The sequence below is a fragment of the Coregonus lavaretus genome (assembly GCF_964263955.1).
Source record: "Coregonus lavaretus genome assembly, chromosome: 31".
Lineage (NCBI taxonomy): Eukaryota > Metazoa > Chordata > Actinopteri > Salmoniformes > Salmonidae > Coregonus > Coregonus lavaretus.
Window position 1 is genome coordinate 26409094 of NC_140018.1, and position 15160 is coordinate 26424253.

Genomic DNA, 15160 nt, shown 5'->3' on the forward strand with positions numbered 1-15160 from the left:
GTAAGTGTGCCAGACGTTAGTGTGAACCCTGGGCCCCTCACCTCTACGCTGGGCATGCGTCCGGAGTAGTTAGCGGCGGTGTAGCCGTAAGTGACGTTGGCGATGAGCTTGAGTCCCAGCTGCCTGGCGTCCAGGAGCCTCATCAAGGCCTTGTCCTGCTTGTAAGTCTTCATGGAGCGCTTCACCATGAACCGCGTGTTCAGGATCTCCTCCAACATACTGGGCAGGACCCCCTTTCTCACCGTGGGCTGATCAGGGAACAGACACATTGACACGCACACACAGTTAATCTTAATAGTTCCATAACAGTTTCATTTATTTAATCAAAATCCACCCCTTTCATTAGGAAAAGTGAATGTATCAGACGAGTTGTACCTTGACAAAAGCGATGCCGTTGGGAGAGATGGTGATATCATTGCGGAGCTGGTACAGGAGCTCAAGGGGGACCCTCAGGGAGGTGCAGCCAAACTTAAACCCATCAGGCCTGAAACATCACACAGTGGTTGGTCTCTGTACCTTGACTGACATCTCACACTACCAAAACTATAAGGTGAATGTATATGTGTGTCTTACGTTCCCATGCTCTCCACGTGGCCCAGGCAGGTAGAGTAGCAGTAGTTGTATGCGATGACGATGGAGGGGTACAGCGACTGGAAGTCCAGAACCACCACAGAGTTGCTGTAGAAGCGCGACTCGGGCTCCATGACCAGCGGGATGCACTGCGGCGCCCTCTGCTGGGCTCTCTGCTGCATGCTGGGCGTCACGGGGATGTAGTTCATGGGCTTGGCCACACGCAGCATCATGGACTCCACACGGTACTGCAGGGAGAGGAGAGAGAAGGAGAGGGAGAGAGGGCAGAGTGGAGTGAGATATCTCATCTGGCTTTCTCATTAGACTGATCACTGACAACTCGTCTCCATCCGGTTTAGCTCAGTCTCGACATAATGTGTCCTTGTTTCCCTTGATCATCTTTCCTTTAATTTGTGGTATGTAGTACTTGTTCTGACCATCCACCGGACAATCACCAATTCCTAAATCCCAGTAACAGACTGACACCTTCTAGTCTACCACATGGGGAGATAGAGGTGAGCCAGACAGATAAACTCATCCTGGACTTCAACAGTCCTGATGTGCCTTCTTAATTCCTCTTATAGTTGAAAGGCAGTGGTCAAACAACAAACCATATAAGATACAAAATTAGACAGTGAGTGAAACACCATAAAATGTTGTACCTGTAACTAAACATTACATCAACACAGTGTGCCAATCCACGTCACAGCTAATAACCCAACATTTCTGAGATCCGGTGGGTTCCTGACCTGGGATCCTCTTGTGAGCACGTGGTAGAACTGGATCCCGAACACCCTGGCCAGCTCGCTGGTCCTGCCGATGATGTCATGCTGCTGGAGCAGCTGCATGGTGCCACCCACCCGGCTCACATAATGGTCCACCATCTTCCACCTGGCAGGCACACAACAGTCTGAGTCAACTTCATACAGGAAATCAAAAGGTACTGCAAATGTAATTACCCCTTTTATCGTCTTGTCTCAGTTTCAACTGAATTGGTATGCAAAACCAATAAAGAGTTGATCACAAAACAGAGTGACGATGGTTATAATGTGAGCACAATGAAAGAGAGCAGCCAGGTAGGTGGGTGGGTGTGAATGTATCCAGTAGCAGGATGGGGTGGTGCCCACCTGTACAGGTCAGTGTTGTGGTCGAACCAGTCCGACAGGGTGCGGGGGCTGTACAGGGGGAAGCGCTGGTGTAGGACGTGGAAGGCCACATTCTCAAAACTGTAGTTGTTCAACGTCACCTGGAAAAAACAATGAAATACACTCGTACAAATGACCTCAGAAACAAACATGAGAAAACAAATGATCTGCAGCTATACACCGTTTTTTCTTTTTTTTTATAAAAGGGAAACAAACAAAATGATACGGTGGAAAGGTTGGCAGCATTGATTCTAAGTGATTGATGATGTCTGCAGCAGCAGTTACCTCAGTCTTCATGATTCTCCACAGGTTGATGACGATGCGCCCGATGATGTGTATCTCTGTCATGGTGTCTGCTCCGTACTCATCCCTCTCTGCAGCGAAACGGTTCTCCTTGGCGTCACCTGAGGACAACAGACAGACGTTACTACACCCACGGAGGAGCAGCGAGACGACACATCTAGCTCCATTCTCCTTTGACCTGGACGGAATGGCTGGCTGTACAGCAGTAGAATGTCAGGGAGAAACCTGCTTGACCTTTCTGTATGAGAGCCAATATTATTTGAATATACTGAGTGGAGCATAAATACACTAACACGCGCAGCATTTTAAATCCGATTTAAAACACAGCACTCCCACACTACCAGACACAATGATCCACTTATATTTTATACTTATAATTTTGCTCAATCACAGAGAAATATCTACACTCTCAATAAACAAGCTCTCAAGCTGTGGATTCGCTACGTGCCACGGCTTCCTTTAGGAGAGGTGCTTATTCAGACCAGTTTTACAGGAGCTAAAAGGAGTGAGGGAGCAGTGTTGTGGCAGCATAAAGGGCCAGGTTCAGTGCCACCAAATGTATACAGTGCCTTCGGAAAGTGTTCAGACCCCTTGACTTTTTCCACATTTTCTTACGTTACAGCCTTATTCTAAAATTGATTTAATAAAAAAAAATCCTCAGCAATCTACATAAAATACTCCATAATGACAAAGCGAAAACAGGTTTTTAGACATTTTTGCAAATGTATAAAAAACAGAAATACCTTATTTACATAAGTATTCAGACCCTTTGCTATGAGACTCGAAATTGAGCTCAGGTGCATCCTGTTTCCATTGATCATCTTTGAGATGTTTCCACAACTTGATTGGAGTCCACCTGTGGTAAATTAAATTGATTGGACATTATTTGGAAAGGCACATATAAAAGGTCCCACAGTTGACAGTGCATGTCAGAGCAAAAACCAAGCAATGAGGTCGAAGGAATTGTCGTTAGAGCACCGAGACAGGATTGTGCCAAGGCACAGATCTGGGGAAGGTTACCAAAACATTTCTGCAGCATTGAAGGTCCAAGAACACAGTGGCCTCTATCCTTCTTAAATGGAAGAAGTTTGGAACCACCAAGACTCTTCCTAGAGCTGGCTGCCCGGCCAAACTGAGCAATTGGGGTAGAAGAGCTTTGGTCAGGGAGGTGATCAAGAACCCGATGGTCACTCTGACAGTGCTCTAGAGTTCATCTGTGGAGATGGGAGAACCTTCCAGAAGGACAATCATCTCTGCAGCACTCCACCAATCAGGCCTTTACGGTAATGGCCAGACGGAAGCAACTCCTCAGTAAAAAGGCACATGACAGCCCGCTTGGAGTTGCCAAAAGGCACCTAAAGACTATCAGACCGTGAGAAACAAGATTCTCTGGTCTGATGAAACTAAGATTGCACTCTTTGGCCTGAATGCCAAGCATCACGTCTGGAGGAAACCTGGCACCATCCCTACGGTGAAGCATGGTGGTGGCAGCATCATGCTGTGGGGATGTTTTTCAGCGGCAGGGACTGGGAGACCAGTCAGGATCGAGGGAAAGATTAATGGAGCAAAGTACAGAGAGATCCTTGATGAAAATTTGCTCCAGAGCGCTCAGGACCTCAGACTGGGGTGAAGGTTCACTTTCCAACAGGACAACGACCCTAAGCACACAGCCAAGACAATGCAGGAGTGGCTTCGGGACAAGTCTCTGAATGTCCTTGATTGGCCCAGCCAGAGCCCGGCCGAACATCTCTGGAGAGACCTGAAAATAGCTGTGCAGCAACGCTCCCCATCCAACCAGAGGATCGGCAGAGAAGAATGGGAGAAAATCCCCAAATAAAGGTGTGCCAAGCTTGTAGAGTCATACCCAAGAAGACTTGAGGCTGTAATCACTGCCAAAGGTGCTTCAACAAAGTACTGAGTAAAGAGTCTGAATACTTATGTAAATGTGATATTTCCGTTTTTTTATTTTTAATAAATTAGCAAACATTTCTAAAAACCTGTTTTTGCTTTGACATTATGGGGTATTGTGTGTAGATTGATGAGGGGAAAAAAACAATTTCATCCATTTTAGAATAAGGCTATAACGTAACAAAATGTGGAAAAAGTCAAGGGGTCTGAATACTTTCTGAATGCACTGTAACTACACACAAAAATTAACTAAATGTTATGCTTCTTCTTCTATCAAAGCAGACCATTTTTATTAGTGATAAAAGCAGTGTTGTGGCAGCAGAGAGGTCCAGGGTCAGTGCCACCCTACCTGGCACCCTGGAGAGCTGCTGGCACAGGTCCACGCTGAGTGCTGATGCCCGCTGGAGGATGTAGCCCCAGGAACGCATCTGGGCCTCATAGCCTACCAGGATGTCTGGGTCAAACCTGCCACGACAGAACAGGGACTCATGTTAACAACTTGGCGCAAGGAGCCACAGTACACATGTTTAACAATATAGAAAATAAAAGAAGATTACATAGAAATGGGAACAGATATGAATATGTATAATATACATTTAAATCAAAAACTGTGAATTTGTATATGCGCTGTCAGTGTTGGGAACATGAACACCCAGCGAAATGTTTCACAACCGATAAGGTGTCCAACAAAGCTACTGTGTGCTTCAGATCTCCTTTTGTAAGGATCAAGGTCAAATCCACAGGAGCCAATACAGTACCTCCTCATGATAGTGACAACTTCCTGGAACAGCTGCTTCTCATCCACAGCGTAGGTGACCTGCAGTCCTGAGACGCCGGATCTGACCAGCAGGGGTACTGTTCCTCTGACACCTGGGAGGACACACACACACAGATACATCACAAACGCTGTTCTTTCAGATTCAAGCACAATGACCATGTACACAATGACAATAGTTGAAGCTAGGTCAGACAAGTGTGGTCCATCCATCCACAGCATGGCAGGAGGGACTGAGGGAGTGACCCGTCACCTTGGCTACTCTCCTGGCAGTCCTTGTCCACCACGATGGCCCCAGTCAGCTGGGTCTTGTCTGAGTCCAGTAGAGGTGCGTCAGAGCTGAAGCAGTAGAATAAGGCACATATGGGGTCAAACTCGGGGTCGGGTTCCAAGTCCCGCCGGGTCCGCGCGTGAAGCTCCATGCTCATCAACGTCAGGTGCTGCACCTACAGATGAAAGAGAAAAGCATGTCACATTCCATCTGTAACACTATGGTGTGTGTGTGTGTGTGTGTGTGCTTCTGTGTGTGTGCGTGTGTGTGTGTGTGTGTGTGTGTGCTTCTGTGAGTGTGCGTGCGTGTGTGTCTCACCTCGTGCAGGGCTTTAGCGTCCTGGAGGTTCTGCATGCTGACTTTGAAGCCGTATGAGTTGCTGATACTGGGGCCCTCGATCTGAGAGTTGTCTTTCTTTGTAACGTTCAAAGCAGCAAACTGGTTCTGGGGATTGAGGAAGAGGGGAAGCATGTTCACATAACATTAAAGAGAGAACAGTGTATCCGGGCAGATTAAGTAAATGCTAAAAGTCATTCATGGATTAAAAAAAAAAAGATGACGGACTGATTCAAATGATCAAAGCTAAATCTGTAATATGTCTTGGGTTATTTACTTGTCTGATGCTCTTCATCAATCTTCTGAAACCATACATTACTCATCAGGGTATAGAGGACAACATATTTTTATTTTTTATTTTATTTATTTATTTAACATATAAAAGAGGCTTTTTGGAGTGTTGGCCTAAATGAGCAGGAGCTTAAATTCTCGGTGTTTGTCCTGACCTTCATCTGTGTGGTCAATAGCACTCTCCTCAGGGTGTCTGTGTGTTCCCCTCTCCTGTGCTGCAGTCTCTGAGATGTGGACTCCGCTTCTGGGATTGAACAGAAACCCCAAAATGAGTTAAGGTTGCCGGTGGGGTGGTGCGATGCATAATGACATTCCAGAGGAAAAAACAACTGCATGCAGACGGCTTCCTCCTAATAAAGCTAATTCAATAAATGACTGTGACAGCTTAACAATTCTGGTACGCTTGATTAGTCAATTATGCAATCATTAATAGCAGCCATAAAAATTTCACACCGAGGAAAGAAAGTTGGAGTAAAGAAAAGCGGAAGGATAGCGGATTCTATCGCTATTGTCATTTCCCATGAGTTAGAGTTAGCCGCCGAGGCAGGATGAAGCGTGATAGCTGCTAATAGCCTGCGGCCGGAGAATGATGGGGCTTACCTTCAGTCACAGGGGTGCTACACACAGGTTCCGACTCGCCCCTGCATCTGCGTCTCCTGAGGATTGGGGTGCTGTGGAGCTGAAGGTGGGGGCTGGTCCTCTCCCTGTCCCCCTGGCTCTTCATTGAATGTAAGGGAGAGGGACTGAGGAAGTGCTTCTCCTCTCTCCTCTCTGGTGAGGTGCAGAGCCTGGGAGACAAGGGTGACCCTAGATCTGACCCTCTCCTCTCCCCCTCTACTCCGTCTAGTCCTGAGGGGCTGGGTTGCTGCCAGGGCGGCAGGTCTGGTGAGTCTGGAGAGATGGATTTACCGTAGTACTCCCCCTCCTCCTCAGGGTCTCTGGTGTTAATGTCTGATACAGGCTTCACTCTGGGGCTGTCCTGAGTTTCCACCCCCTCAACAGGTGATATATGTAGAGAGAGATTGTCCCTCCTCTCCGTCTGAGTCCTGATATCAGAGGGTTTCTCAAACCCCTCCTCGTCCTTCAATGCTGGACAATGGAACAGAGTGGGCTGTTCAGTCCTGTCTGTTTGCTGCTCTTCTCTTATCTGTTCTAACCTTCCCCTCTCCAGTGCTCCCATGTCTCTCCTGCCCCTCTGCAGATGCTCATACTGTTTCCTGGCCTCCAGCCATAGCTGGACGCGTTCGCGGCTGGGGGCGCTCCTGCAAGGCAGCAGGATGACCTTCTGGTCCCCGGCTGAGGAGGAGCTGAGCTGGGCCTGGTCTCTGGTGGCCTCTGCTCCCAGGGTGTGAGAGGAGCCAGGTCGGGTCATTGCGGAGAAGGCTGTCTTCCAGAACTGTAGCCCCTCCAGGGATAGGTCCCCGTTGAACTCAGCCAGCTCCTTGGCCAACCTGGTCTCCACCGTCAATTTACGCCCACCAACCTCCCTGGAAAAGATGATAAAATGGGCATTAATGATTGAATGATTCACAACATCATGCCTCACCACAGCCTCATCAGTCATATACATTTATTGTGTGTAGCATTTAACCCTTGAATCAATCACATTTATTTATAAAGCCCTTTTCACATCAGTAGTTGTCATAAAGTGCTTTTAAAGTAAATCAAATCAAATAATCCCGCGAGTTTAGAGGTCTTACCTGGGTTTCCCTGGGGCATCTGAGGGATTACTGCAGAAGGGTTCCTGAAAGGTGGCCTCAGACATCTCCAGGTCTAGGAGGGTGGTGAGGATCTCGTCCCGGTTGGGAGGGGACATGAGGGGCTTGAGGATGTGGGCTCCCCCACCTGTCCCCCTGAGGACCTGGCTGCTGGTCTTCACCTGGGATATAGAGCTTACTGAGCGTGGAGAACTACTGGCTGTGGTCGACGCCAGAGCATCGTTCCCCTCCAGTAGGTCTCCAGTCGGTGATCCTTCGTTGTCTGCGAAAGACGCGGAGCTCAAAGGCAGCGGTAAGACGGGGTCGAAGGCAGAGAACAACAGTTCTTTCCTCTCACAGTGAAAGCCCTGGAAGTGGCTGAGGCCGTGGAGTTTGCCTAGAGACGTTCCCCACTCTCTGCTCCTCAGTAACCTCTCAGAATCCAGAGAAGATAGATGGTTGGAGACAGATTCGCCGTTTTCTGGCTTGTCAAAGAGGTCAGGACTCAGAGGTCCAGACAAGCTTCGTTGCAGTGCAGGGACGGCCTCCTGGGTGATGTCACTCAGGAACTTCTGAGGCAGGTTCTTGTCAGTCAGAACAAACTGGCTGCCCATGTACAGGCTGGAGAACTCTGCCTGGCTGCCAATGCCGATAGCGTTGATGTCGAAGTTGTAGTTGTGTGGGAGCTCTGGGGAGAGGCTGTCCTCTATAGAGTAGCAGCTGTCCAGGCCTGGGTCTGACAGGAACACTGGGCTGTCGTCTGACATAGGTGGCTCCTGCTTCACAGGTAACTCTGGCTGAGAGTTTGCCTTACCCTTCCTGCTTCTGGGCTTCCTCTCCTTGGGAGTTGTAGTTCTTGGGGCCCGGGGTTTCCGTGGGGTGGCTGATGGAGTTCTCCTGGCTCTTGATGGCTTGGCTGCAGCAGGGTCTGGTGTGGGGCCAGGGGGCTGTGTTGTAGTGGAGGAGGAGATATCTGTGCCTACTGTCAGGGTTGGGAGGCACTGACTGCCTCTCTGCTGCCTCTTCTGCAGGAGCTTCTTCAGAACAGCCAGGCCAGAGGTATCCTCAGGTAGGGTCTCCCCGTTCCTAAGGCCTGAGTGGGGGGACCCTGCTTTGGGGGCGCCCTTACTTTTCCCCACCATGGGGGATTTCACCTGAGGGGGTGTGCACTCATCAACTGCAGTCTCTGCCTTCACAGCACAACCCTGCAGTTGGCCTGGCTGCGTTTGGAAGAGTTCGAGAGCAAAGCTTTGGTTCACCTCCATGATGGACGTCTCATAGTCTTCAGACTTTGGTTCAATGAACTGGGAGAACTGGGACAGGGATTTAGAGCCAGCGACCCCCTGGGAGCCATCAATGATCTGGTTGGTTTTGTTAGCTGGCTGCTGAAAGGGTGGTATGGCCTTTGAGGAGGATTCAGTAGGAGGCAGCTCATCCTCTGGGAAAAGGAGCTGGGAACTGTCACAGTCTCTGCTTCTTACAGGGGGCTGTTCAGGCTCTTCAGCCTGCTTCTTCCTACGAGGCCTCCGTGTTCTTGTGGTGGTGTTAGTAGAGTCACTACCCACACTAGTCCCATCAACTGTTTCTAGATCTTTCTTTCTCCTCCTTGGAGTCCCATTAGTACTTTTCCTTCTCGATGCGCTCTCCTTTTTGACTTCCTCCGAAAGCTTATTAGCAGACTTAGTCCGTCTTCTTGGGCTGCTAGGTTTAGCAGCCCGGCTTCGGTTCCGCACACCTCGGCCTAAGGACGCTGGGGGGGTTTCCTGACACACAGAACTGAGACAGGGATCATTTAATGGGTTCATCAACCCATCAGAGGACATGGCTTCCATAAGGGGGTCACTGGGGGACCAACATCGGGGTGGGGTTGAATCAGTGGGGCTGGGGGATCTCTCAGATAGATAACCCAACTCCACCATCACATCAGAGTACTCCGTGGTGTGGTCATCGGCCAGTTCACAGTAACATGGCTGCGGGCATGGCAGAGAGGGCAGAGTCATGGCTTTTCTAAGGCCTCTAGTCCTTCTAGACCTCTCACCCCCCTGCCTGACTCTGACTCGAGGTTTGGGAGGGCTGCTGACCGTTTTCTTAGTGGTGGTGGTGTTGACCTTAACTTTTCGTTTGGGCTGTTTCTTATTAGGCTTGGGCTCACTGAGAGGAAACTTGACTGCACAAGACTCTGGAACCTTAGGCCAGAAGGTCTTGAGGGGGGCCATTTTAGTATACGTCTCCAGTTTGTCTGGTGTGAGCACCACCCGCTGCTCCTCAGCACTCACCTTGGCCATCTTCACCAACATGTTCTTCTGGCCCTTAAACCGGTTGATGATGATGTACTTGATGATGATGGGTGGCTCCCTTGGCTCCTTTCTGGACATCTTCCGTCGTTTCTGATACTTGAGTTCCTGCGTGCTGAGGATATAGTTGTCTTTGAAGCGGACATAGTTGTCTCGGAGGGCCAGAGGGTGTTTCACGCGAGAGGCGCCCGAGTGTTCCCCGTCCTCGCTGCTGTCGTAGCTCATCTTGCGCTTGGCCCTCAGGGTGTACTTGCTGCCAGGCAGACCTGATGCTTTGGTGCAGGTCACTTTAACAGGGAGCTCAGGCAGTGGGGCCAACCTGCACTCCTCAGATGCCTTAGTGGGAATGGCAGGGACTGGGGCCAGTGTAGGGGACACGACAGGGGCTGGTAGAGGGGTAGGGGCCAGGGCAGGGGAAGGGTCAGGCGATTCTGGGAGTGGTTCTGTGGGTCCAGTTTCCTCTACGACTGATTTTGCCACTGTTACTGGCTTCTCGTCAGTGTCCGTGCTCTTAGGACAGGCAGGCATGATGGACGTTAAGGCCATGCCCACTTGGCTGTCAGAGGCTAGGCTTTCCACAGCGTTCGCCTTAGCTTTCTGGGCTGCTGCAGCAGACCTCCTCTTGCCCAGCTTTAGCCTGGACTTGCGTGGCTCTGCCTGCTCTAGCTTAGCGCAGCCGTCGGTCAGCTTGTTGCCCACAACCTTCTTGGCGGGCCTGGTAAGGCAGTTGGAGAGAATGACACTGGGGAAGAACTTGTAGTGCGCCTCCTGCTGGGCTACTATGGTCCTCTCAGTCTTGTTCTCCTGATAGTCCTCGTACCGGATCTTCAGCTCGCCCATGTCCCCCTCCTCGCTGCCCTGGCCCATCTCACGCTCCTGCGAGGCCAGGAGCTCGTTCTCTTCTATGGGGCAGGGGGCTGGGGTTATACTGTTCCTTGGTATGGGGCTTTTACAGTCTTTCTGACCCAGCTCCAGATCAGTCTTGCTGGGGCAGTTCCTCAGCTCAGAGTAACACAGGGAGAAGCTCCTGTGGTTCTGCAGGATGGACAGGCGATTCTTCTCCACATTCTTGATGCTGCTGTACTTCTTCCTGCTCTGGGTGATTTTCCCGTTGCCGAACGGAAAGACGTCCAGATCCGACTCATCCAGAGCCATCGTCTTTTTCTTCTCGTAGGTGTACAGAGGCCGAACGACGTCCATTTTGTCCACACAGATCTGAGAGACCTCGACCTGGTTGGCGATGTTGCAGGGGATGGGGTGTTTGACCGGCTGGATGTAAGGTATCTCTTTATTCACCTTGAACCCTGTGGAGCACTCATGACTGTCTTGGCTGAGGGAGAGGAAGTGCTTATCAGCTGCGTCCTCAGTGTCCTGTGAGAGGGCCTGCCGGTGCTCCGGGTGTTTGCAGTCTAGGAGGATCTTAGCTGAAGACGGGGGCTCCAGGTGGACTGTCTCCCCAGGAAAGGGGTTCCTCTTCCCCAGGATCTTATCGGTGACGGTGAGGGACGAGTGGGTCCTGGAGCCTTTGTCCGTTACCGATGAATCTACAGAGGAAATAAAACATCTCAATACCGTGACAGGAATGTAAGGCAGGAGTCAATGAGATATGTCTTATCTGTAGTTTATCATCTATATTATGTTCTTATAACTCACCACTGTTCTCATCCGCAGCACCATCCAGCTGAGGAATGGACAGGTTGGCAAAGAGAGAGTTGTTCCCGCTCCATTCCATCTCCTCATCTGAGGAGTCCTGGGGCTCGTCACTGAAGCTCTCTTCTGCATCCGTCACACCAGGTCTACGGAGGGAGATAACAGAGACATTGATTTAACAATGAGGCATCGCTTAAACTATTCAGTCACGGCTCACTGCAGGTGACCTTCATCTGACTGCAAAAAGTGTTTACTGTTTACCATTATGTGAATTCAGTGACAACACAAGAAACAAGAATAATTATGTAATTAGGTGTTTTTATTGAGTTAATATGAAACTCATAATTAATAAGTTAATATTGAGCAAGGCAAAGAAGTACAAGGTAAAGAAAGAAAATAAGAAATTAGTCACCTCCGTCTAGAAGACTGTTCTGCAAGGTCGCTGTCCCATCTCTGTGACATCATCAGACTGAGTTCTGCCTCCTCCCTCTCTAGCTCTGGCCCCTCCTCCTCATCGTCACTGTTGTAGTGAGCACTCCCTCCCCCGGGCAGGGAATGCTGGGAGTTCTGCCTCATAGGGGCCGCCCGATACCCATCATCCTCCAGGCCTGCCAGCAGGTCCACCATGGCATGGTCCTGGCTGCTGTCTGCAACACACACACACACACACACAGAAACCCCTCTGAGGTCACTCAACTCCAGACTTGGATGCTCTGCTTATGGCCTGGAGTTATAACTAGGGCCCAGAGTTTATCCTGGTCAGGTCATGTGGTCAGGAAAAAAATACCTGGCATTGGCGATGCTATATAAACAACATGTTGATTAAAAGCAGATTTTTAAAAATGCCATAAGATCAGTAGGATAAACTCCAAATAAACACCATTGCAGTATGTTTGCCTACCTAGTATGGGTGAGTGGTTGGATTTATGGGAGAGGGGGAGGAAGGTCTGACTGCTCTCCAACAGACTCAGAATGGCCTCCTCATCCACAATGGCCTCCTCCTGGTCTTTACCACGGCTTCTTTTAGTGTCTGAGTGGAGGGAGAGAGGAGGTTATCATTACTGAGAAACAGAGTGCACGTGTCCCAAATAGCAGCCTATTCCCTACATAGGGCACTACTTTTGACTAGAGCCCTATGGGGCCCTGGTCAAAAGTAGTACACTGTATAGGGAATAGGGTGCCATTTGGGACACAGAACAGTGAGTGGTTCAGCATGAGGCCCAGACGTACTCCATTCTGTCTCTGTGTGTGCCAGTCGCCTTGCTTCCCTAGCATTTCCATTGGTCCAACGGGAGACTTGGCAGACTGAGCGAGAAGATTAGGCTAATGTAGATCAACACTTGAAATTCAGTCACAGTCGGAGTGATAGGATATAATTAGGACGAATGTCGATCCACCTTCTCTGGCATTCAGACAGACTAGCAGAGGGCCAGTCGGTTGGGAGAACTGGGATGAATATTGATGTCACATCCCCCTTACTGTCTAGACTGGCAGAGGGCCAGTGGGCAGACGGAGACGCTTTGCTCTCACCTGTCTGGGAGTCTCTATGCACCTCTACCAGGTTGGCTGGTGAACACTGCAGCAGCTCTGGTGTCAGGACATCAGGGTGTAGAGACAGTTCAGCTGGGGATTGATCCTGCTCCTCTGCCGTGTCATCCACAGACCCAGACTGAGTCCTATTTAAAGAGGGATAAGACAGTTCAAAGGGAGACTGTAGTGGGCATGTCATTGCTAAGGTTATTACTTGAGTCATAGATGGGGTCCCTGGGACCACACGCTGCAGCAGTCATGTTTTATTAGCATTCCTTATTGTCTTAATCAGGAGATATGGCTGCAGTGTGTGTGTGTGTGTGTGTGTGTGTGTGTGTGTGTGTGAGTGAGAGAGAAGGAGAACGAGTGCGAGAGACAGAAAAGAGAGAGACAAGAGTGTGTGTGTGATAGAGAGAAAGAGAGACAGAGACACACAGAGAGAGAGAGAGTGTGTGTGTGGTGTGTGTTGTGTGTGTAGGAGGTATGAATGGAAAGCTGGCAGATGGCCAGCAGTACTTTGGGCTCTCCTCCAGATGCCTCTGCCTATCAGGTTCTGCCATCCGCTTTGTCCCGTGCTGCACCCCTGCATTGCTTAGCAACTCACTACTTATCAACTCAACAAAATATTGAAAAATATGCAAGGTGGAACAAGCAATGCAGGTACTAGTTCCTTCCCCCCCCCAACAATAATTTAATATTCTATTCTGTATGTCTTATTTCATATTGTGGGCGGATGAAGGAGAGCAGAGTGGCTCCAGAGACTGGCCTGTGTGCGCACGACTGTCTCAATCTGTGTTAATTAGTCTCGTTGCTAATGACTTTGGTGGCTAAAGGGGGGAGCCCAGCAGGTGCCAGGAGATTCCTGCAGCGATTAAAACATTTCAGCTCCCAACTCCGCCTCCTCTCCTCCGCCATCTCTGCTCTGCTGTACTTACTACAGTATAGTACAGCCTGCCTGCCTGCCTGCCTGCCTGCCTGCCTGCCTGGTAACAATCAGAGAGAGAGAGAGAGAGGTGAGCAAGAAAGCAACTAAATAATAGCTTTTTAAAAAGTACATAAGAGAGTAGTGGAAACCTTTAGACGTACAAGAGAGAGAGACAGAGAGACAGACAGAGAGAAAGACAGACACAGACAGAGAGCGAGCGAGCGAGCGAGCCAGACAGACAGAGACAGACAGACAGAGACACAGAGAGAGACAGAAAGAGACACAGAGACAGACAGACAGAGACACAGACAGACAGAGAGAGAGAGAGACAGACAGACAGAGACACAGACAGACAGAGACAGACAGAGACACAGAGAGACACAGAGACAGACACAGAGACAGACAGAGCGAGAGAGACAGAGCGAGAGCGAGAGAGAGAGAGAGACACACAGAGACAGAGAGAGAGAGCACGCCAGCCAGTGAGAGTTGTCATCTGGGTGTGGGTGTGTGTGTGGCACAGTGCTGCCAAGCCACAGCTCCATCACGTGAGAGGAAACGGGTTCCTGTGCCAGGGCCCAAACTGCTCCCATACTGGCCTGGCCTTGCCTTTGATAGAGCCGTTTCACTCTCCTCCCCTGCTTTCTTCCCATTGGTATCAACTTAGCTTTGTGAGTAGGAGCCATCTGGGCCTGATGTAACAGCACACACCGGGCCAACTGTACTTTTATTTATAACAGGAAATTCTTTCTGCTCAGCAAGGAGGGGGAGCAGGGAGAGCCCTGGGATATTAGACAGCAATGGCCCCATCAACCCTTGACTAACCCCCTCCCTCCCTCCATCCTCCTCTCTGGCCCAGCCACTGACGGTTTTGAGATGAACCAGGAAGAGGCATGCAGTCACCATCTCATATAGACAAAGACAGTAATATACTAACCAAAAGGGTATGGGGAAGATAAGTAGCCGTTTTAACATAAAGAATGAAAGACAGACCAGATGTAGATTCTCTCGAAACGCAACTTATGTGTTCTCCGGCGGTAGACATCTTGTCTTGAAAGCAGCAGATGTTTACTCTCAAAGACCACCCCTGCCGCACCCTCTCTAAACTTCCAAAACCAAACAAAGCACAGCCATCCACTTACGCAATGTGGAGCAACTGTTTGTCCAACGATGACTAACAGTCAAGTTACCCTAAAGACTGTGGGAAACTCCATGGTGAGCCATTCCCCCGCTTAAAGACAGCACGCTTGAAGGTGAAAGTTGGTACTTACACATCAAACTCATTTTCCTTCAGGATCTCCTTGAATCTCTTCATGAAGATTCTCTCGCTCTCCGTCGAGGCGACAAACCCACGATCTGGAGGAGCATCAAACGCAGGCAGAGGTTCAATTCTTACACTTTGATGTATGTGTGATGCACATGGGACGGCAGTAAGATTCGTGACAGAGACAATCCTAGATTATTAATT

General features: G+C 49.7%; 1 protein-coding gene across 1 annotated transcript in view; it reads right to left on the reverse strand.

The window, feature by feature from the left end:
* The window catches only part of rev3l (REV3 like, DNA directed polymerase zeta catalytic subunit), a 59943-nt gene that overhangs the window by 6734 nt on the left and 38049 nt on the right, over positions 1-15160 (reverse strand). Inside the window, exons 8-25 of the mRNA XM_084149602.1 lie at positions 14964-15048; positions 12771-12916; positions 12142-12270; positions 11653-11887; positions 11244-11386; positions 7300-11134; positions 6200-7086; positions 5755-5843; positions 5291-5416; positions 4955-5147; positions 4685-4796; positions 4276-4391; positions 2001-2119; positions 1698-1816; positions 1320-1461; positions 574-818; positions 376-484; positions 42-248 (exon numbers count right to left, since the gene is read on the reverse strand). Coding sequence (XP_084005728.1) covers positions 42-248; positions 376-484; positions 574-818; positions 1320-1461; positions 1698-1816; positions 2001-2119; positions 4276-4391; positions 4685-4796; positions 4955-5147; positions 5291-5416; positions 5755-5843; positions 6200-7086; positions 7300-11134; positions 11244-11386; positions 11653-11887; positions 12142-12270; positions 12771-12916; positions 14964-15048 — 7037 coding nt within the window. The remainder of the gene's footprint in view (positions 1-41; positions 249-375; positions 485-573; positions 819-1319; positions 1462-1697; positions 1817-2000; positions 2120-4275; positions 4392-4684; positions 4797-4954; positions 5148-5290; positions 5417-5754; positions 5844-6199; positions 7087-7299; positions 11135-11243; positions 11387-11652; positions 11888-12141; positions 12271-12770; positions 12917-14963; positions 15049-15160) is intronic.